General features: G+C 41.2%; 1 protein-coding gene across 2 annotated transcripts; it reads right to left on the reverse strand.

Moving 5' to 3' along the window:
* Window positions 1-333: 333 nt before the first annotated feature.
* On the reverse strand, window positions 334-11,345 carry atg10 (ATG10 autophagy related 10 homolog (S. cerevisiae)). Of its 2 annotated transcripts, none has more exons than XM_059343942.1 (7): window positions 11,296-11,345; window positions 8,974-9,128; window positions 8,104-8,244; window positions 6,125-6,296; window positions 4,835-4,932; window positions 4,606-4,703; window positions 334-658 (listed from the first exon to the last, which is right to left on the reverse strand). In XM_059343942.1, exons 2-7 carry the CDS (start codon window positions 9,076-9,078, stop codon window positions 535-537), a joined length of 738 nt encoding a protein of 245 aa, XP_059199925.1. In that variant the 5' UTR covers window positions 9,079-9,128; window positions 11,296-11,345; the 3' UTR covers window positions 334-534. The 2 variants fall into 2 exon arrangements, with proteins under 2 accessions (XP_059199925.1, XP_059199923.1); XM_059343940.1 differs by lacking the exon at window positions 11,296-11,345 and adding an exon at window positions 11,174-11,279.
* Between the last annotated feature and the right edge of the window lie 10,907 nt (window positions 11,346-22,252).

A 22,252-nucleotide genomic window follows, 5' to 3' on the forward strand; every position in this document is an offset into this window, starting at 1 on the left:
CACAGAATCAAAAAAGTTTTCAGGTGAGTATGCTCTTAGTAAGCTCAGTTTTTGGTCATGGTGAAACACATTCTTAAATGCAGGGGGACTTTAAAAAAAGTTTCTGTGTGTTAAAAGACCAGCCCTTTTCCAAGAAGGACATACATGCTTTGACTTTCACTGAGCTGGGGAAGGGGCCAAGTTTGAATGTGTTGAATGTAAACAACAAATCCTGCACAGTATGCCTTTAAGAATATGCACCATATGCGCAGGTTACTGTGTATTAAAACCACAGATTAAAACTAGGTTGTTAAACAGGGGCCCTCTACAAAACACAGCCACAGGATCAACATAGCCCTTCAATGTCTGTTGTTTATGTGTTACAGTATATTGCCAAGAAATGCATTTAAATTAATACAAGGTAACTGCCACATGGACAATCTTGTCTCTTCAGTAGCTCTAAGGATCTGGGCTGTCCGGGTAGTTCCCCGGCTGATGATCCAGCCTCCGTACAGACACTCCAGAGTGATGCTGACAGATTCTGAAGCACCAGTGTCAGTCTGGCTTGGTCCTGCTGAGTGAGGAGTCTGGACAGAGCTGGGTGGAGTATTTCAGAGGGACGTCGAGACCCACAACAGGACCCACAACACTGAGCCACGACAGCACATAGTTCACTGGCCTGCCAAAATACACAGAGACATGCAATAGATAAGTAATATGTTATTTTCGGGGCGACTGTGGCTCAGTTGGTATATCGGTCACCAGCCTACATGTCGAAGTATCCTTGAGCAAGATACTGAACCCCAAATGTCTCCCGACGCTGTGTTCATCGGTGTGTGAATGAATTCCCAATGGTGGCAGATGGGACTGTTGCAGGGTAGCCTCTGCCAACAGTATGAATGTGTGTGTGAATGAGTGCAGTCTGTAGTGTAAAGTAGGGCTGCACAATTAATCAAATTTTAATCCTGATCACGATTTTGGCCGGATGTGACGTAGTACTTGCCGCCATAACAACACACGCCATTTGTAAAAGCCGGCGAAGCAGTGTTGCCAACTTAGCATCTTTGTTGCTAAATTTAGCGACTTTTAAGACGCCCTTTGTGACTATTTTTCAAAAAAGCGACTGGAGACAAATCCAGCGACTTTTTCTGGTGTTATTGGAGACTCGTTCTTATTCTTCTTATCGAGCCACTGGGGCTTGTTAAGAAGGAGTCGAAGCGGCTCGGGGATGTTAACCCCTTAGCGTCCAGTCTTCAAATTGCTAATAGGCTAACAGCTAGCTGTGTAGCAGTACAGTGTGTATGTGCTGCTGCTGCAGGAGGTGTTCACTTAGCGATCTCTGTTTGTTTACAACAAGCACCAGACACTCTGTGCACACACTAAAAACTGTTTCTATTGTTTGTTTAAAAGTAGTGCAATACAAATACAGATGTTTTCCCCAACATGATGAATAATCGTGATTAATAATCGTGATTACAATATTGATCAAAATAACCGTGATTATCATTTTGGCCATAATCATGCAGCCCTAGTGTAAATCGCTTTGGATAAAAATCACTATTCAAGTGCAGTACATTTACATATTTTCTGCCTCAAACTGGTCTCACAATCAATAACAAAACACAGAGTAATGCTGTCATGGCAGTAAGTCTTCCGCTTAGAATTCCTTCAGTTTTCATTGTTGGCAAGGTTTTTAACAGGAGCCAAGTTATCTGTAGGGTCACCTGAAAACAAATGAACCCAGTGATTTTTACAGTGAAAACACTGAATAAAGGCTGCTAGCTGCAGCTAACATTCACTCTGCTCAGCTTCAAACTGGATAAAAAGTCAATTTATGACACCTTCTGGTGGACAACCACACCACTGACTCATTCACAAAGGGGATATGACATCATTGACAGACAACAGACATGGGTGTGACTTAAATAAAATTTCAGATTTCTCCAGGTTGGAAAATTTTAAGAAACATTTTGGATAATGTAAGTACACAGATCTTGAATATATAAATATTTAACATATATGTCTATACTTTTGAGATATTTTAGTTTGTAAATTGATTTGACTCTTAAAGCCACACATTTTTATGTCAGCATATTGGTGCTGATACACACGTGGACAAAATTGTTGGTACCCCTCGGTTAATAAAAGAAAAACCCACAATGGTCCCAGAAATAACTTGATTCTGACAAAAGTAATAATAAATAAAAATTCTATGAAAATTAACCAATGAAAGTCAGACATTGCATTTCAATCATGCTTCAACAGAATTATAAAAAAAAATAAAATCATGAAACAGGCTTGGACAAAAATGATGGTACCCTTAACTTAATATTTTGTTGCACAACCTTTTGAGGCAATCACTGCAATCAAATGATTCCTGTAACTGTCAATGAGACTTCTGCACCTCTCGGCAGGTATTTTGGCCCATTCCTCATGAGCAAACTGCTCCAGTTGTCTCAGGTTTGAAGGGTGCCTTTTCCAGATGGCATGTTTCAGCTCCTTCCAAAGATGCTCAATAGGATTTAGGTCGGGGCTCATAGAAGGCCACTTTAGAATGGTCCAATGTTTTCCTCTTAGCCATTCTTGGGTGTTTTTAGCTGTGTTTTGGGTCATTATCCTGTTGCAAGACCAATGACCTGCGACTGAGACCAAGCTTTCTGACACTGGCCAGCACATTTCTCTCTAGAATCCCTTGATTGTCTTGAGATTTCATTGTACCCTGTGCAGATTCAAGACACCCTATGCCAGATGCAGCAAAGCAGCCCCAGAACATAACAGAGCCTCCTCCATGTTTCACAGTAGGGACAGTGTTCTTTTCTCAACATGCTTCATCTTTTCGTCTGTGAACATAGAGCTGATGTGCCTTGGCAAAAATTGCCATTTTTGTCTCATCTGTCCATAGAACATTCTCCCAGAAGCTTTGTGGCTTGTCAACAAATTCCAGTCTGGCTTTTTTATGATTTGTTTTCAACAATGGTGTCCTCCAAGGTCGTCTCTCATTAAGTCCACTTTGGCTCAAACAACGACGGATGGTGCGATCTAAAACTGATGTTCCTTGAGCTTGAAGTTCACCTTTAATCCCTTTATAAGTTGTTCTGGGCTCTTTTGTTACCATTCATATTAACCGTCTCTTTGATTTGTCATCAATTTTCCCCCTGCGGCCACGTCCAGGGAGGTTGGCTACAGTCCCATGGATCTTAAATTTCTGAATATTATGTGCAACTGTAGTCACATGATCATCAAGCTGCTTGGAGATGGTCTTATAGCCTTTACCTTTAACATGCTTATCTATATATTTTTTTTAATCTCCTGAGACAACTCTTTCCTTCGCTTCCTCTGGTCCATGTTGAGTGTGGTACACACCATGTCACCAAACAGCACAGTGACTACCTGTAGTCCTATATATAGGCCCACTGATTGATTACAATAATGTAGACACGTGTGATGCTAATTAGTGGACACACCTTGATTTAACATGTCCCTTTGGTCACATTATTTCCAGTCTTTTCTAGGGGTACCATCATTTTTGTCCAAGCCTGTTTCATGAGTTTAGTTTTTTAAATAATTCTGTTGAACCACGGTTCAAAATCAATGTCGGATTTTCATTTGTTCATTTTCATAGAATTTTTATTTATTATTACTTTTGTCAGATTCAAGTTATTTCTGTGAGCATTGTGGGTTTTTCTTTCAATAACCGAGGGGTACCAACAATTTTGTCCACGTGTGTATATTACAGCTGTTGCATGAACCTAGTGGTAAATCTAGCTTCAACTTAATGCTAATACTTAACCCATAAGAACCTATGGTGACACCCGTGTAACAAACACTTTAAATCTTCTAGAATCTCCCATATTCAGCTTTATGCTTCACATTAACTCATTAAATCCCTAAGTGACACATACTCAACACCCTGGTGTGGTGGTCATGTGATTGTGACAAGAAGTGACTTCTCCAAAATATGGGTGTGACTGGAAACAGAAATATGAAAAAGAAGTTAATTTCAAAAAGCGTATATTTTGTTACTCGGCTAAGTTAAAACCAATTTAACAATTCTAATCCGTTAATAGGGTGTCCTGTATTGCATTTAACTTGTTCTGACCATATTTTCCTGAACAAATTACACAATTTTGATACATGTTATGGAGATGCAAACAAAAAGGCAAATGGTTATTTGTTTTTATTTATTATTAATGTATTATTATTTTGTTACTTAAAAACAAATCTGAACAATAATTTCTTGTTAAACAGCACTATTAAAGTCACAGTTTTTATATATGTTGTGGAGATGCAAAGAAAAAGGCAAATTTGTGTTTCTGTAAGCAGAAAATATGTCTAGTTTATTCAGTTTAAAATAAGAAATACTATGAACATAAATACCATAAATGCCCATTGTAACGTATATGTCACATCACAGACCTTTGACATTTAGGGGTAGTATTTTTGAAAAAACATCAGAAATGTGGCCTATGTGGTCCACTTGTTCTGTTGTATATCCCCCATTTTTTTCCTTCGAGGATAACTGGGTCTGGGTTCTTATGGGTTAATGTTGCATGCAACTTCAGTGACTTTAAGGGCCTGATGCACAGCAAAGTACTTCCATCTGTTTTTGGATTGATGAGATTATACCTGTGCTGGTCCTGAGCCGCCTGCAGCACAGGTCTCATGAACTCTTCTGTCCTACAGGGGTGGAGCATGAAGAAGGGCTGACCCAGCAGGGGATGTTCCTGACACACACACACACACACACACACACACACACACACACACACACACACACGGAGCGGAAATCACATTGGAGCTTCATGGCAAAAGATGACGATAATAAAACTGATGAGTAGATCTTTCCTGGTTTTACCTGCAGAGTGATTGTATTCAAAGGACTGTTCTGAAGTCGCTGCCTGAAGTTTGGATGAACAGAGCTCCACACCTCCTCTAATGACAGGCTCCTCCCCTCTGACACGGTGACACATGAGGAAGAAGACATGAGGACATCCTTATTAATACACACACATGTGAACAGACTCTGTCCCACTGCAACAATGGATAGCTCACAATAAACCTCTTAAAAGTTTGGTCTGGTATTCTGCCCTACAAAGTCTAACAGCAGCAACTACGCAAAAGATAAAACTGAGAAAAAAAATCAAAAGCTGGACAGTGAAAGTGCGACTGAGTATGTGATTCGCGCAGAGACCGCGATCACAGCGCTGAGGAATGCTGGCGAGGCGCTAAGTGATGGACTACTGGCCGCTGTGGTTCTGAAGGGGCTGCCCGATTCCGTGTCCGTGTCCACTCTTGAGGGCAGCGAAATATGTTATACATAAGTTCATCTGTATAAATACTTAGGAGTTTTAATTGACGACTCACTCACCTTCAAGCCACATATAGAAAATCTTGTGAAGGAGCTGAGGCTAAAATTGGGTTTTTATTTTCAAAATAAGTTGTGTTTTTCTTTTAATGTAAAAAAGCTTCTTGTCACTGCAACATTTTTATCTGTGTTGGATTACGGAGGTCTTTTGTACATGAATGCTGCTGCTCAATGTCTTAGAATGATTGATAGTGTTTATCAGCTTTGAGCTTCATTACTAACGGTAAAATTGTGAATGATCCTCTGGGGTAGGATGGCCTGCTGTGGCCACTCCAAGGGCTAGTCATTAGTATACTTTACTTTATAAGGCAATATTGGGACTGCTGCCTTCATACATTTGCACCTTAATTACTGTGAGAAATGCTGGATCTTATTCTCTTTGTTCACAAGATCAGTTGTTGCTTTCTGTCCCTTCTGCTCTACAGAGTTGGGTCAAAGTTGTTTACTCTGCACCTTATGCTGGAATATACTACAGAAAGACTGGAAACTAACTGACTTCATTTCTTTGAGCACTTTTAAATCCAAACAGAGTTATTGAGGCCAATTCCACAATATGCACTTGTTTCTCATAACACGTTTAAGGTCTGTAGGTTATGTAAATATGGAACTGTATTTAGTGTTTGCTGCCTCTTGGCCAGGGCTCCCTTGAAAAAAAAGAGGTTCTTAATCTCAATGGGATATTTCCTGGTTAAATAAAGGTTAAATTAAAAAATAAAGTACCATATATACCACACAGTTAGAGGAGCGGTGTGTGTATGCTGTGTCTGACATGTAACTAACCCAGAGTGGAGGCTCTGAAATAGAGAACAGGAGTACTGTAGCTGCAGGAGTGCAGGATGTGGTACTCATAGTGAAGCAGCTGGCTGCTGCCTGGAGACACCACACAGACCCCGTCATCTTCATCTATGTCGCATCTGATGCTGTCAGTGTCACCTGAGGCAGCTAGAAGAGGCTGGAGGAAGAGAGAGAGAGTGGAGAAAGAGGTCAATGAACAGAGTTCACTATGTACAGCCTCTCGCTGCATTCAGTCTGTGTTTTGTGGCTGCTTCTAATCTGAAGCCTGGAATGATCCTTCATTTGGGAAATTAAACTCCTGAGTAATTCTAATATTTTATTTTTAATTTTACTGACAGTACTGACAAATTACTGACCAAGGTTATAATAGTTTTGGATTTTTCATTAGTTTTAGTTTTAATTTCTTTGTCAATTTTGGTTTTTTAAATTCAGTTAGTTTTAGTTAGTTTTTAGAGTGAGTTTGCTAGTTTTAATTAGTTGTTATTTTTTGGAAAATGCTTAGTTTTAGTTTAGTTTTTTATTAGTTTTAGTGTTAGTTTTAATTTTTTTGTAATGGGCTATGTGTTTGTTGTGAGGTTAAAAGAGGTCATAATAAATGTTTCCTTTATTTCCTTTGTCTGATCCATATCAGCCCCAATAAGTTAAGTCATAAAACCAGATAGATGAAATAGATTTCATATCAACCAAAAAGGTTTACGTATGAAAAAAGTTGACTAAGACGGAAAATAAAGACATTTTCACTATAATTTTAGTTAGTTTTAATTAGTTTTGTAACCACACCATACAGTTTCAGTTAGTTATCGTTTTTTGTTTTTATTTTTATTTCAGCTAACAAAAATGTGTTTTCAATTCTAATTTTTGTTATTTTGTTATTTTACGTTAACTATAATAACCTTGTTACTGACATTCAGAAACATTTAGATAGATGGAAAACAAAGCCTATGCTACAAGCTGAATGCTGGCATGTTTATGCTGTCGAAAATCTTAATAGACGACAAGCATTTCAATAGTATCAAAAAACAGATACAATACTCAAGATACACAAACAGGTCCTCGTTCCAAACAGCAACTGCACAGTTTTCAATTTCTGTTACGATATACCTAATGTTCGTGTGTGAGGTCTCATGATTTCCTGTTTTGTTCCAACTACTGCACTGAGATTTCCTAACTCAGAGCTGCTCTGATCTTAATCAAGCAAGAGTTTCCTGTAAAGAGACTGTCACTGTTGGTCAAAGTCTGTGTGTTTGTCAACTCATATTTACATATTACAATTATGTGTGTGATCTCGCACATCTTGTTATTGTGTAAGATGTTGTTCTATATCGCATCAAACTTTATTGTGTGGTGATGTCTCCCATCCCCCTGGGTTATTATATTATATATTGTTTATTTATTTATTTTTTGTATGTATGTATGTATGTGTGTATTATATAATAATAATTATAATTTTTTTATTTATTTATTTAATTAGTTATTTTATTTATTCTTGTTTATTTGTTTTCTCTCGTTAGCACTTCTTGCTTTGTTTGCCTATTTATTTTCACTGTGTTATACATATAAGTGAGCCATGTTATATATATTTATATATATGTCGTAGCATCTGCCCCTCATCCACACACACACACACACACACACACACACACACACACACACACACACACACACACACACACACGCACACGCACACAAACACCTGTGATGCGTCTGTGCAAATCGTTTATCATTTATGTTTTTCTTTGTTGTTGTCTGCGCTGTATGTCTACTGTCACTACTTGTGGTCCACATGGTGTAGTGTATTTGTCTCTCATGTCACCTTGTTTGTTACGTCATTTCACCAATAAAAAAAAAAAAAAGAAATAAAGAAAAACTCATATGTGATGCATTTTTGAACTGCTATATATGTGATATTTTAATACATCTTCAAATTAATTCACAACATTTAGTACAAAACTCAAAAGCTTCACCTGTTCCTTCTCCTGTCCCTGCTGATCAGGCCAGGAGAGACACGAAGGGTCTGAAGCGGATCCTTCCTGGTCCCACACTGGGTTAGAGTCAACTACAACTGACCTGAGAGCAGTCTTCCTCAGGTAGCCCTCCTCTGAACCCTGAGCCAGGCAGAAACCACCATTATTACAATTCATGGATCACAGCAGGCTTCTGTCTACAGTATTGACAGTGAGAGTACAGACTAGAGGTCGACAGATATATCAGCCGGCCGATATATCGGGCCGATATTTGCGTTTTTTGCTTGTATCGGCATTGGCCGATACGTGCGTGCGTTCACCGATCAATTAGCCCATTTCACTGAGCCAACAGCAGGCAAGGCTCGGTGCAACATCTGTCATTCTCTGGTGTTAATATGTTGTGCTTGTTTTGTTTGCTGTTGCGTGTGTTTTGTGGTCCTGTGTCTTTTATTTCTTTTACTATGTTTATCTATTTGATTGTATTGTTTTATTTATAGCATAATTTTAGATGTATACACTTATTATCTATTGCTGATTGTTATATGGAAATGTTTGTTTTATTGTTGATTCTATGTACAGCACTTTGGAGACGTTTTTGTTGTTTAACTGTGCTATACAAATAAAGTGGATTGGATTGGATTGTTCATAAATGTTTCTTTTTTTGTTTAAATTGAGACTTGTGTAACATTTGTTATCATTGTGTCATTTTTGTCATGTAAATGGAGGGAGAAAAGGCAATATTGGCTTCAAGAATCAGCCCAAATAAATTGGCAGCACATATCGGGGATCGGTTAAGACTGATGTCAAAATAATCGGTATCGGCCTTAAACAACCCGTATCGGTCGACCTCTAGTAGACAGACGTCCTCACCTGGACTGGCTCCCAGCTCCAGCCGTCTCTCAGCTGCTCTGACTGCTTCAGGAGGAGCTGACAGCAGCGCTGGAAGTCCTGCTCATCCAGCACATACGAGCTCATCTTTACAAGACAGCATGGTGGGGAAAGTGATGACTATCTCTCTGCACCACCTGCAGTTTGACAGGAGTGAAAGAAGTAGAACTGTTCAAATGTATTGCCCATAGATAAAAGTACGTCAAAATAGTATAACAATAAAAGAAACAGAGTTAGTATTACATATATTCAACTGACTTATTATTGGCGGTAAATTAAACATCAACAATTGTAGTGTTGGTTTCAGTAATTATGAAAAACTGTAAGAAAATGTTCAAAGGCGTCAACCTGAGAGTGTTTAGTCAGGCTTCAGTATGTCTGGGCATGAGCACTGGAGCAAGGTTATTATATTTAACGAAAACTAACGAAATAATGAAAACTTGAATTGAAAAAACATTTTGTTAACTGAAATAAAAATAAAAACAGAGTTTTTCAAAAACGATAACTAACTGAAACTGTATTTTGTGGTTACAAAACTAACTAAAATTATAATGAAAATGTCCTTTGTTTTCGTCTTTGTCAACTTTTTTCATACGCTAATCTTTTTGGTTGATATGTAATCTATTTCATCTATCTGGTTTTATGACTTAATAATAAAACTAATTAAAACTAGCAAACTCACTCTAAAAACTCATTTAAACTAACTGAATTTGAAAACAAAAATTGACAACGAAATTAAAACTAATGAAAAATCCAAAACTATTATAACCTTGCTCTGGACCTGGTAAGTTCCTGCTGGCTCCATGCAACCATGAATGAATGGAAATAATTAATTGATGTGACTCTTTTAGACATTATAACTTTTACTAGACCTAATGGATCAAAATCTAATAATACAATGTGTCATTTTGTGGTTTTTGTGATGCTCAGAAGAATTTTTTATAGATGGTCCTTTGCTTATGATTTTGACACATTAAAGTTTTTCTCAGTCTCTTTGGTGCATTTCTCACATCAATATTAACATTTGCACAACAGTTAATATATTTCTAACAAACAATTAATACAAACTGCAAAACCTAGTTGATAACCTGTAACAGCATGTCACTTGCTCTAAATGGATCATAGTTCATTCCTCAAAAGCAAGTATTCATGTCAATGAAAGTGACATCAAATTGAAAAGTCCTGACACCATGTTTATGAACGAGATAGTCAAATGTTTGTGTCATGTTTTCATTATGACAGTTTACTCTGGAAATGTTTTCAATGCTAAAAAGTCAGATCTTGGTGACGCTACCTGAAAATGCTCCAGACAGCAAAATACACTATTTACACAGCCATTTGAAAACTAATGAGGTAACTGAGTACAACACACTGAATCTGTATGTTTCACATTTTACTGCATATTCTCTTTGCAATTCTAATTTGTTTACAGCGTTGTGCAAAAGGAAAAAAAAAACACCCTTATTTACAACAAATGAGCTGCAACAATTATTTGATTAATCGAACAATAATTGATTATTAAATTAATCCTCAACTATTTTGATAATGGAATAATTGGTTTGAGCAGTTTTTTAAAGACAATAAGTCCACATTCTCTGATTTCAGCTTCTTCAATGTGAATATTTCTGGTTTCTTTGTTCCTATATGACAATAAACTGAATATCTCTTTGGTTTGTGGACAAAACAAGAGATTTGAGGACATCGTCTTGTGGTTTGGGAAACACTGATTGATATTTTTATACATTTTATTGACGAAAAAACTAATCGATTAATCGATAATGAAAATAATCGTTAGTTGCAGCCCTACAATAAACATGACGTCCCTTTGGGTCGAGCTGTGACAGTGTCACAGTGTTGTAGAAATGGTCCACTCTATGTCCTGCTTGGTTCATATATGCTGTAAAGTGTTTATGGTTTATGGATTCAGCTCTGAGTGATTGTAGAGAAGTGGCTTATCATTGGTTCAACTAATGCTTCACACAGCCCTTCTCACCAGTGAACGCTGAGGTTCACCTGAGAGAAATTATTCAATTCCGGAGACATTTTCAGTAAAAAAAAAAAAAAAAAGATTTAAAAAAACGTCTAAAATTAACTCGACAGATTTTCAGGTGCTTTCATTTTCAGGTTAAGTCCGGCATTAAATTGTACAACAGTGAGAATGAACTAAAGTATGACTGCTCACAACATCAGCACTTCATCTGCCTTAGCGACGGTAAAGTAAACACTCCGAAACCAAGCTCTCTAAACACACAGAGCAGAGAGAAAACACGGAGCACATTATATAATATATTGAGTTTGACTTACTGCGGAGGGCTCGTAGTGAAGGACCAGCTCTACCTACCGAGCTTCCTCTTCCGGGTCCTAAGACCACGTGACTACTACCGCCTTTTAAAGTTATATTTATGTCGAACGACAAATTCATACAGAGAGACTTTAAATGTCTCAACTGCTCAAACGAGAATAAAACTTGCGTATAATAAAGATTCCTTCAAATATCATTTGTGTCCTTTAGTCTTTGAAGCGGCTGATGTGTGTAGTTTGTCTCCAGAGCTGCCAGGAGGCAGAGACCAGAGAGGACAGAGACCAGGGAGACAGAGACCAGAGAGAGAGAGAGACCAGAGAGACAGAAACTAGAGTGGACAGAGACCAGGGAGACAGAGACCAGAGAGAGAGAGACCAGAGAGAGAAAGAGAGACACTAGAGAGGACAGAGACCAGAGAGAGAGAGAGACTAGAGAGGACAGAGACTAGAGAGACAGGGACTAGAGAGACAGAGACTAGAGAGGACAGAGACCAGAGAGACAGAGACTAGAGAGGACAGAGACCAGAGAGGACAGAGACCAGAGAGACAGAGACCAAAGAGACAGAGACCAGAGAGACAGCTAGAGAGACAGAGACCAGAGAGACAGAGACCAGAGAGACAGAGACTAGAGAGACAGAGACCAGAGAGACAGAGACTAGAGAGGACAGAGACCAGAGAGACAGAGACTAGAGAGACAGAGACCAGAGAGACAGAGACCAAAGAGGACAGAGACCAAAGAGACAGCTAGAGAGACAGAGACCAGAGAGACAGAGACTAGGGAGACAGAGACCAGAGAGACAGAGACTAGAGAGGACAGAGACCAGAGAGACAGAGACTAGAGAGGACAGAGACCAGAGAGACAGAGACCAGAGAGACAGAGACTAGAGAGGACAGAGACCAGAGAGACAGAGACCAAAGAGGACAGAGACCAAAGAGACAGAGACTAGAGAGGACAGAGACCAGAGAGACAGAGACTAGAGAGACAGAGACCAGGGAGACAGATACCAGAGAGACAGAGACCAGAGAGACAGAGACCAGAGAGACAGAGACTAGAGAGGACAGAGACCAGAGAGACAGATACCAGAGAGACAGAGACTAGAGAAGACAGAGACCAGAGAGACAGAGACTAGAGAGACAGAGACCAGAGAGACAGAGACTAGAGAGGACAGAGACCAGAGAGACAGAGACTAGAGAGACAGAGACTAGAGAGGACAGAGACCATAGAGACAGAGACCAGAGAGACAGAGACCACAGAGGACAGAGACCAGAGAGACAGAGACTAGAGAGACAGAGACCAGAGAGACAGAGACTAGAGAGGACAGAGACCAGAGAGACAGAGACCAAAGAGGACAGAGACCAAAGAGACAGAGACTAGAAAGGACAGAGACCAGAGAGACAGAGACTAGAGAGACAGAGACCAGAGAGACAGATACCAGAGAGACAGAGACCAGAGAGACAGAGACTAGAGAGGACAGAGACCAGAGAGACAGAGTCCAGAGAGACAGATACTAGAGAGGACAGAGACCAGAGAGACAGAGACCAGAGAGACAGAGACTAGAGAGGACAGAGACCAGAGAGACAGAGACTAGAGAGACAGAGACCAGAGAGACAGAGACTAGAGAGGACAGAGACCAGAGAGACAGAGACTAGAGGGACAGAGACCAGAGAGACAGAGACTAGAGAGGACAGAGACCAGAGAGACAGAGACCAAAGAGGACAGAGACCAAAGAGACAGAGACTAGAGAGGACAGAGACTCGAGAGACAGAGACTAGAGAGACAGAGACCAGAGAGACAGATACCAGAGAGACAGAGACCAGAGAGACAGAGACTAGAGAGGACAGAGACCAGGGAGACAGAGACCAGAGAGAGAGAGACCAGAGAGAGAAAGAGAGACACTAGAGAGGACAGAGACCAGAGAGAGAGAGAGACTAGAGAGGACAGAGACTAGAGAGACAGGGACTAGAGAGACAGAGACCAGAGAGACAGAGACTAGAGAGGACAGAGACCAGAGAGACAGATACCAGAGAGACAGAGACTAGAGAGGACAGAGACCAGAGAGACAGATACCAGAGAGACAGAGACTAGAGAGACAGAGACCAGAGAGACAGAGACCAGAGAGACAGAGACTAGAGAGGACAGAGACCAGAGAGACAGATACCAGAGAGACAGAGACTAGAGAAGACAGAGACCAGAGAGACAGAGACTAGAGAGGACAGAGACCAGAGAGACAGAGACTAGAGAGACAGAGACCAGAGAGACAGAGACCAGAGAGACAGAGACTAGAGAGGACAGAGACCAGAGAGACAGAGACTAGAGAGGACAGAGACCAGAGAGACAGAGACCAGAGAGACAGAGACTAGAGAGGACAGAGACCAGAGAGACAGAGACCAAAGAGGACAGAGACCAAAGAGACAGAGACTAGAGAGGACAGAGACCAGAGAGACAGAGACTAGAGAGACAGAGACCAGGGAGACAGATACCAGAGAGACAGAGACCAGAGAGACAGAGACCAGAGAGACAGAGACTAGAGAGGACAGAGACCAGAGAGACAGATACCAGAGAGACAGAGACTAGAGAAGACAGAGACCAGAGAGACAGAGACTAGAGAGACAGAGACCAGAGAGACAGAGACTAGAGAGGACAGAGACCAGAGAGACAGAGACTAGAGAGACAGAGACTAGAGAGGACAGAGACCATAGAGACAGAGACCAGAGAGACAGAGACCACAGAGGACAGAGACCAGAGAGACAGAGACTAGAGAGACAGAGACCAGAGAGACAGAGACTAGAGAGGACAGAGACCAGAGAGACAGAGACCAAAGAGGACAGAGACCAAAGAGACAGAGACTAGAAAGGACAGAGACCAGAGAGACAGAGACTAGAGAGACAGAGACCAGAGAGACAGATACCAGAGAGACAGAGACCAGAGAGACAGAGACTAGAGAGGACAGAGACCAGAGAGACAGAGTCCAGAGAGACAGATACTAGAGAGGACAGAGACCAGAGAGACAGAGACCAGAGAGACAGAGACTAGAGAGGACAGAGACCAGAGAGACAGAGACTAGAGAGACAGAGACCAGAGAGACAGAGACTAGAGAGGACAGAGACCAGAGAGACAGAGACTAGAGGGACAGAGACCAGAGAGACAGAGACTAGAGAGGACAGAGACCAGAGAGACAGAGACCAAAGAGGACAGAGACCAAAGAGACAGAGACTAGAGAGGACAGAGACTCGAGAGACAGAGACTAGAGAGACAGAGACCAGAGAGACAGATACCAGAGAGACAGAGACCAGAGAGACAGAGACTAGAGAGGACAGAGACCAGGGAGACAGAGACCAGAGAGAGAGAGACCAGAGAGAGAAAGAGAGACACTAGAGAGGACAGAGACCAGAGAGAGAGAGAGACTAGAGAGGACAGAGACTAGAGAGACAGGGACTAGAGAGACAGAGACCAGAGAGACAGAGACTAGAGAGGACAGAGACCAGAGAGACAGATACCAGAGAGACAGAGACTAGAGAGGACAGAGACCAGAGAGACAGATACCAGAGAGACAGAGACTAGAGAGACAGAGACCAGAGAGACAGAGACCAGAGAGACAGAGACTAGAGAGGACAGAGACCAGAGAGACAGATACCAGAGAGACAGAGACTAGAGAAGACAGAGACCAGAGAGACAGAGACTAGAGAGGACAGAGACCAGAGAGACAGAGACTAGAGAGACAGAGACCAGAGAGACAGAGACTAGAGAGGACAGAGACCAGAGAGACAGAGACCAGAGAGACAGATACCAGAGAGACAGAGACCAGAGAGACAGAGACCAGAGAGACAGAGACTAGAGAGGACAGAGACCAGAGAGACAGAGACCAGAGAGACAGATACCAGAGAGACAGAGACCAGAGAGACAGAGACTAGAGAGGACAGAGACCAGAGAGACAGAGACCAGAGAGACAGATACCAGAGAGACAGAGACCAGAGAGACAGAGACCAGAGCAGACACCATAGAAAACACAGGGTGGCTTAACAAGTCCTTACCAATCACATGCCAGCAAGTCTTATAAACTCTGCAGTAGGTCTTCTGTCCCCAGAGTGCCTCGCCTCTCCAGCTCCTCAGCAAAGAACTGGACCTCCAGCTTTGCATTTGCCTCCACAGTGACCTTGGACAGGCTCTTGTAGTGAAATTACACCACTTTTGGTAACTTTTGAAACTCTTCTTTCAAAAGCTTTTCACAGAAAGCAGCTGCACAATTTTGAATTCCTCCAGAATCTTGTAGCAGTTGCCCCGTGTCCAGCCACAGGGAATGGATGAGGCTCCCCTGCTGCTTCTCATGTTCAGGGCTGAACAGAAAGCGAGAGGGCACATCCATGACTGACTTTTTACACACATTTAATATGGCCTTTCTCCTCTGAAGTCTTATACATTTGTAATTTCACTGATTCTATTTCCAGAGTGCTCATACATTGGAATGCTGCATAGCTGGCTGAGGTGTGTTTACTTCCCATGGGAATGTTCAATGTATGTGAGTAGGGGTTCTTGTTATTTTAGTTTTGCAGGAGGTCACCAAACCCAATTCCCATCAACTATGTTCAATTTGCAATAAAGTATTGAACCTTGATTAACATGCAAATCCCTTGGGATGCTGAATATTTTATTTTTAGTAAAAAATAAATAAAATTTGAACTTCATTGTACTTTACAATTTTTGAGACACTGTAACAGATACAATCCTCATATTTCAACTCTCATAACAACAAGCGAGAGGTTTGCTGAAACTTTCTTGCTCACAGTGGCCCTGACTATTACCATAGGAAATTAGAAGTAAAGTCTTGGTTTTGGAAAACCCACACTTCTGTTAAGGGACCTGTCATTTGGACAAAGTTTTGAATGAGTGACTCCCTTTTGATGGAAAAATGCAATGTTGTGATGGTCAGTGAACATAATGTGGTAATTGCTGTGTTTTGTGGTGTTTCAGTATTGCAAAAGTGTTTTATTAAAGGGGGTTAAGTAATTGTGAAAAACTGTAAGAAAACTTTCAAAGGTGTCACCCAACCCACTGCTTGGTGTACTTGGTAATGCCCATACTGAATATACACAGGCGGAATAATTACTTTCATTTTTAGGGTAAGGCTGGTTTTTCCATTACAGTGTGAGGATCCTCAGTCGAGGTGTAATGTATGGTGTTAAGAATCTTATGTAGGAAATATAAGGAATAAAATATTTAACTGCACACTCTGACCATAGGGAAATAACATATCCATATTTTATGGTTTTATTGTCTAACCCCTGCCTCTTCTCTGTGTCTCCCTTCATGCAGGGCATTTGTGTGGCAGGAGGGCCACATTTAGCATTTATGCTCAACTCTTTTTCCAAGGGATAGAGGTCTAATTTCAGTAAAGTGAGAATACAATCAGGAAGCTGATGAATGGGTGCTTTTAATAATATGCTTTAATGCAAAATCTGATAAACACTACACCAGCAACCTGCAGAGGAAAAGTTTACATAGAAAAAAAGAAAAGTAAAATATGTGTTGCAAAGGACACACTTAATTTTCCATTTCAGTTTCATATACCGACCTATCCATCCAACAGTATTAACTCCTTTCAATATAGTCTGTTAGTAAATGTTATACTGCTTTACACAGTTCCTCCTGAAATGCAGGCTAATGTTTTATGTCAAAGTCGATCACAATCAGTCGGTTTCTGAAGTGTTGTAATCTTACAATTTCTGCTTTAGTAATAACAATATACAAAAAAAATGTTTGGGGTCATGCGCCATCAAATTTTTACGTTAGCGAATATTGTCTGTGAATCCTAATAACCAACTATTTCTGAACCATGCTGAAATGTGATATTTTTACATTCCACAGACATTATTGTAATTACACACAGTTCAACAGTTTAAATCGTGGCTGATCGTGGCCCAATTGTTAACTTGGCATTATGGTAAGTTAAGTCATCATACCATTGCATAGTGAACCATACTAACATGGTAATGCTTTATTTTACAAACACAGACATAGTTTGATTCCAAGTATTATCACAACAAATTATAATACTTCTGTATTACTTATGACTTCAATCACCATACCGGTTTAATAATTGCATCTTTCATACGCTCCCATTAGCATTGAAGGCAGCATTAGCTGGCTTATAAAGTGTCATGAATGAGGCAGGATCCAAATGCAGGTCTTTTTTATTGTTCCACACACGGCAGGCAACACAGGAAATAATAAACACGAACACAGTCTTGCAACTAGAGTCTCTGAATGACACAGAAAAACCAAAGTGGCGTGCTGCACCAGAGCCCATGAAGGAAAAGCCAATAGGAGAGGGTGAAGCAGAACCAGGTGAAGAACATGGACCAGCGGGCTTGGTGAGAGTTCAGTCTTTTGGCTGTGCGAAGGTACTGGAAATTCTTGTGGTCAGTCCAGACCAGGCACCTTAGCCCCCTCCAAGCAATGTCTCCACTCCTCCAAAGCTAACTATACTGCCAGCAGTTCTCTGTTGCCGATGTCATTGTTCCTTTCGGCTGAGGACAGACGTCGGGAGAGGAAGGCACATGGATGTACCTTCTGGTCAGGGGCAAACCATTGTGAGAGCACCGCCCCCACCCCCACAGTGGAAGCATCCACCTCAACCACAAACTAGTTGTTGGGATCCGGCAGCTGGAGAATGGGCGCTGAGGTGAATGTGAGTTTGAGGGTTTTGAAGGCGGCCTCGGCTGCAGGGTTCCAGCGGAACGGGACCTCGGAGCTAGTGAGAGCCGTGAGGGGATTGGCCACGGAGCTGTTTCAGATGAAGCGGCAGTAGAAGTTGGCAAAGCCCAGGAAATGTTGGAGCTGTTTACGGGAGTCAAGAACAGGCCAGGAGGTGACTGCAGAGACCTTCGGCGGGTCCATCTGGAGACTGCCCTTGGCCACGACGTACCCCAGGAACCAGACTGTGGATGTGTGGAACTCACACTTCTCTGCCTTCACAAACAGGGAGTTCTCAAGGAGACGTTGGAGCACAGACTGGACATGGCTGATGTGCTCCTCTCGGGACTTGGAGAAAATCAGGATGGCATCTAGGTAGACAAACACAAATTGGTTGAGCATGTCTCGGAGTACGTTGTTGACCAGAGCTTGGAAGATGGCAGGAGCGTTGGTGAGGCCGAAGGGCATTATGAGGTACTCTTAATGACCAGAAGGGGTGTTGAACGCCGTCTTGCACTCATCCCCCTCCCTGATGCGTACCAGGTGGTAGGTGTTACGAAGGTCAAGCTTGGTGAAAATGGTGGCCCCCTGGAGCAGCTCGAAGACATCACAGATAGTGATGTCATTGAGTCCATGGTAATCAATGCAGGGCCTTAAAGTCTTGAACCCGGCCCCCGCAGGCGAAGAAGGACGGATGATGCCAGCTGCCAGGGAGTCGTTGATGTAGGTCTCCATCTCCTTCCTCTCCGGAGCCGACAGCGAGTACAGGCGTCCCTTGGGTCTGGATGTGCCAGGCTGAAGGTCGATGGAGCAGTCATATGGCCGGTGAGGAGGAAGAGACAAAGCCTTGGCCTTAGGTGGTGGACAGGAAGGGGATGGCTGGAGCGGAGACGAGGTTTGCTTCAGGCAGGTGCGATGACAAGAGGTTCCCCACTCACGGATTACTCCCTGCTCCCAGTCAGGGAGTTTGCCCTTGTCGGCCACCATACAAGACAGGCAGCTCTTACAGATAATATAATGCGTTTTTTAATAAAGAGAAGAAAAAGTTAGTTAGTAGAATTGATGTGGTCGAAAACCAATAGTAAGTTGCTTGCATGCTTTAAGTAAGGCACGAACACTGGCGCTGGCTGTTGGTCTTTCAGTGGATTTCAATGCGAGTCCATTATGGTGCTATTGTTACTGTTCTTGACTTGGCCAAAATACTTTACATTACAATAATCATTTCTCACACTATATGACACATCATATAGGCTATCAAAAAAAGATGACAGCACCAAAGACATTCTAAGTAAATAACATGGGTTCCTTTGAAGCTTTGCTTAAATGTGCAGTGGATTTCTGTGGAAAATGTTCCTGAACAGTATAACCATGTACAGCTGGCCTATTTTATTGCCATCCCACAGGCCACATCCCGCCTGGAAGCAACCTCTGGGAGACCCAGCATACATAACAACAAAGTGTGTCAACAACAGATAGTGGATGGAAGTAACAAGTGGACCATCTTGCTTCCCTCTCATGTTTGTTGAGAGTTGCACACGTGCAGTACCAATCGGGCAGGATGTGGGCTACGGATCGGGTGGTGATCATGGATGTATTGTCTAAACTGGACACAAAGATGGTTCGATTCAGTTTATATTGTCTTTACTTCCATGCTATGCCGTCCACTTAACATGATCAGTAGTTTTTCTCTAACTAACCATTTTTCTGGGCTCAAGGAAAGTTTTACAAATATAAAACCTTTATGGATCAAAATTATAAACAGTCATAATTGACAATGTTTGCAGTTTGAGGTGATCCGTTAATAGTTTTACAGAGGCTCTTTTACAGTGGTCGTCTATGGGGAAGGTCTATGCTGTAAATGCAAATGAACAGAGCCCGATCCCTCCATGACGCAGTACCCAGAACTCAAATGTGAAACAATGGTTCAACAGTCATAACCAATAGCTGAAAAATGTAAATATGCTTCTGAAAATATTGTTGAATTTATAATTTAATTGTCCTGCCATACAGGGAAAGCAATAAAAAATGTTCTTTAAGAACTTCTTGTTGACAGTCAATGTGTGACAGTGCAGTTTGAGGTCACCTTCCCTTAAATTGTCTCAAAAACAATTGAAAAAAAGGACAGTACACATGGTCATTCAGGTCCACATTAAAATGTATGCAAGCCTGGAGGATTTTCTTGAATGGCAAATATGAGGGAATTAGGAATGTGTTCCAATGCATTATGTGATGATTTTTGTACAGTGAAACTACTTACAGTCAAGAAACATCTTTTATCAATTTTGAACATATTGGTTACATATAAAATAAGACTTACAGGATACATGATATACAGTGTGTTGTGTTTTATAGCTGTGAGAAAGGATTGCTGGAATGCAATACTTTTTCTTTGTTTATCATCAAAATCCAAATGGTGGCTGGCTTGACTGCACTAAAATTGCCATTGGGCAGAGGGACAGCTTTGCTAGTGCCAAAGCATGTATAAAACTGACTAAAGCGTGGAAGTACTTCAGTTAAGAAAAAGTTGATGTTTCTCTCTGGACTCAACTTTCCTCAAGAGAATCTTTGGTATTAATGGAAATTCAATGTACCAGTGTCCGGTATGGTCACAGTGGCCACTTGCAGTCCCAAACTGCTCGTCAGCATAAGCTGAGTCTCATTTTAACCCATTTAGGCCAAAAACGTCTGGAAAAAATGCCTGTAAAACCTCTGGGCGATTTTAAAATAACTCCCTAAAACCTGAAGTTTTTCTGGAAATTCAACAGAAGTGTCAACGCTTCCTACTAAATAATAGATTTTCAGCCTCTGTAGCAGATAGAAATGAAATTCAAAAAGTATTTGAGAGCTTATAGCTTTTATATCTGAGCTCCCTCCGCTATAGTCCTCCTCCGCCATGATTTCAGTTCTGGAAAAGTCCCATGATGCATTGCAACACTCCCACATGTATTCTGATGCATTTCATTGGCCAAGAGACCGAAAATAGGTGGAAAAAAATATAAATACTACAAAACGACATATTCGCTTTCCTGGCTTTAATGGTAGAATAACGCAACAGCGCCCCCAGTTTTAATGGTAGAAATGTGGTAATGCTTTCCTGCCTTTAATGGGTTAAGGGAATAACACTTCAAAAAACATCAGTGAGAGAGATGGCAAAAAAAATGGCCATTTATTGAAATAATCAAAAGAAACTAAACATGAACACTTTTTTTTTTTCAATCAAGCAAAATGTAACAGTTTCCACGTCGAAAAACACGGTCAACACTACGTCTCTGAAACACTCCTGCCCAGCTTGATAAGGCAGTTCAGTACCGAGGGGCAAATGGCAAAACAGCAGTTTTTTGTTCAGGATCTTTTGTAACACATAAACCTTCAGACAGAGAAAAACTGAAACCCAATACATGACTTTAAAATCAAATATATACATTTGTTCTTACAGCATTTACACATAGAAGAAAAAAAATGAAACAAAGCAAGTACCACAGATGAACTCTATCTGTCAATCTCCAAGGATAGAAAAAACAACAAAACAAACAGAAAAAACACCATGTAGAAAAAAAGTGAAACTGCAGCATGATAATGCTGCCGGAACAGTACAATACTGTTTTATTAAAGCTGACAGTGAGAAGCAACAGGGTGTCCTGGGTTCCAGAGGAATGGGAAGACACATGGGAATGACTGATCAGGGCTTTGGACAGGAACATGCTTGAACAAGGCTCAGAGCGAGGTCTTTCTCCTAGCTGGGTTCACTTCAGTTTCACTTTAGTGTATTTAGTATGAAGGGATGCATCAAAAAACAGCACTTCCTTCAAGTCTCACAATGTCGTTTTGCTCAAACATGTTAGATTTTCTCTCATTTTAACTAACCCGTGATCACTGCATATTCAAGACATTTTAAGTCTTGATTCAATGCTGAACCCTTTTTCAGGGGTGAATTTATGACTAAACATGGATTCATTCTGCATTACATTAGGGGTTGTGTTTCAAAGGACCTGTTTGGATATTTTGTGAATAAAAACTGACATGCCTTTGTGTATGTTGAAAGATGTTAGTGTCACTGTAAATATTCCCCCTTTGGGTACACTGTAAGAGACAAAATCCACAGTCTCCGTGGATTTAAAGTTCAGCAGAGGCTAATATGAGGCTTCGTCATCATCTCACTCAGCCATAGCAAACAAACCTACACACCACTTCCAAGGCAATGATTACCATGGTGATGATTTGGTTAATAAAGACGAAAGTCGAAACATCACACTGAAGTTTTGGGTGCAA

This window comes from Centropristis striata, chromosome 11, assembly GCF_030273125.1.
Source record: "Centropristis striata isolate RG_2023a ecotype Rhode Island chromosome 11, C.striata_1.0, whole genome shotgun sequence".
NCBI classification, from domain to species: Eukaryota; Metazoa; Chordata; class Actinopteri; order Perciformes; family Serranidae; genus Centropristis; species Centropristis striata.

Bases quoted from the DNA above. Each gene is read 5' to 3' on its own strand.
- atg10 (XM_059343942.1), bottom strand. From the start codon at position 9,078: ATGAGCTCGTATGTGCTGGATGAGCAGGACTTCCAGCGCTGCTGTCAG. The intron at 8,245-8,973 runs GTGAGGACGTCT...TGCCTGGCTCAG, and splicing joins GGAGCTGGGAGCCAGTCCAG to GGTTCAGAGGAGGGCTACCT. The intron at 4,704-4,834 runs GTAAAACCAGGA...TGTGTGTGTCAG, and splicing joins TGAATACAATCACTCTGCAG to GAACATCCCCTGCTGGGTCA.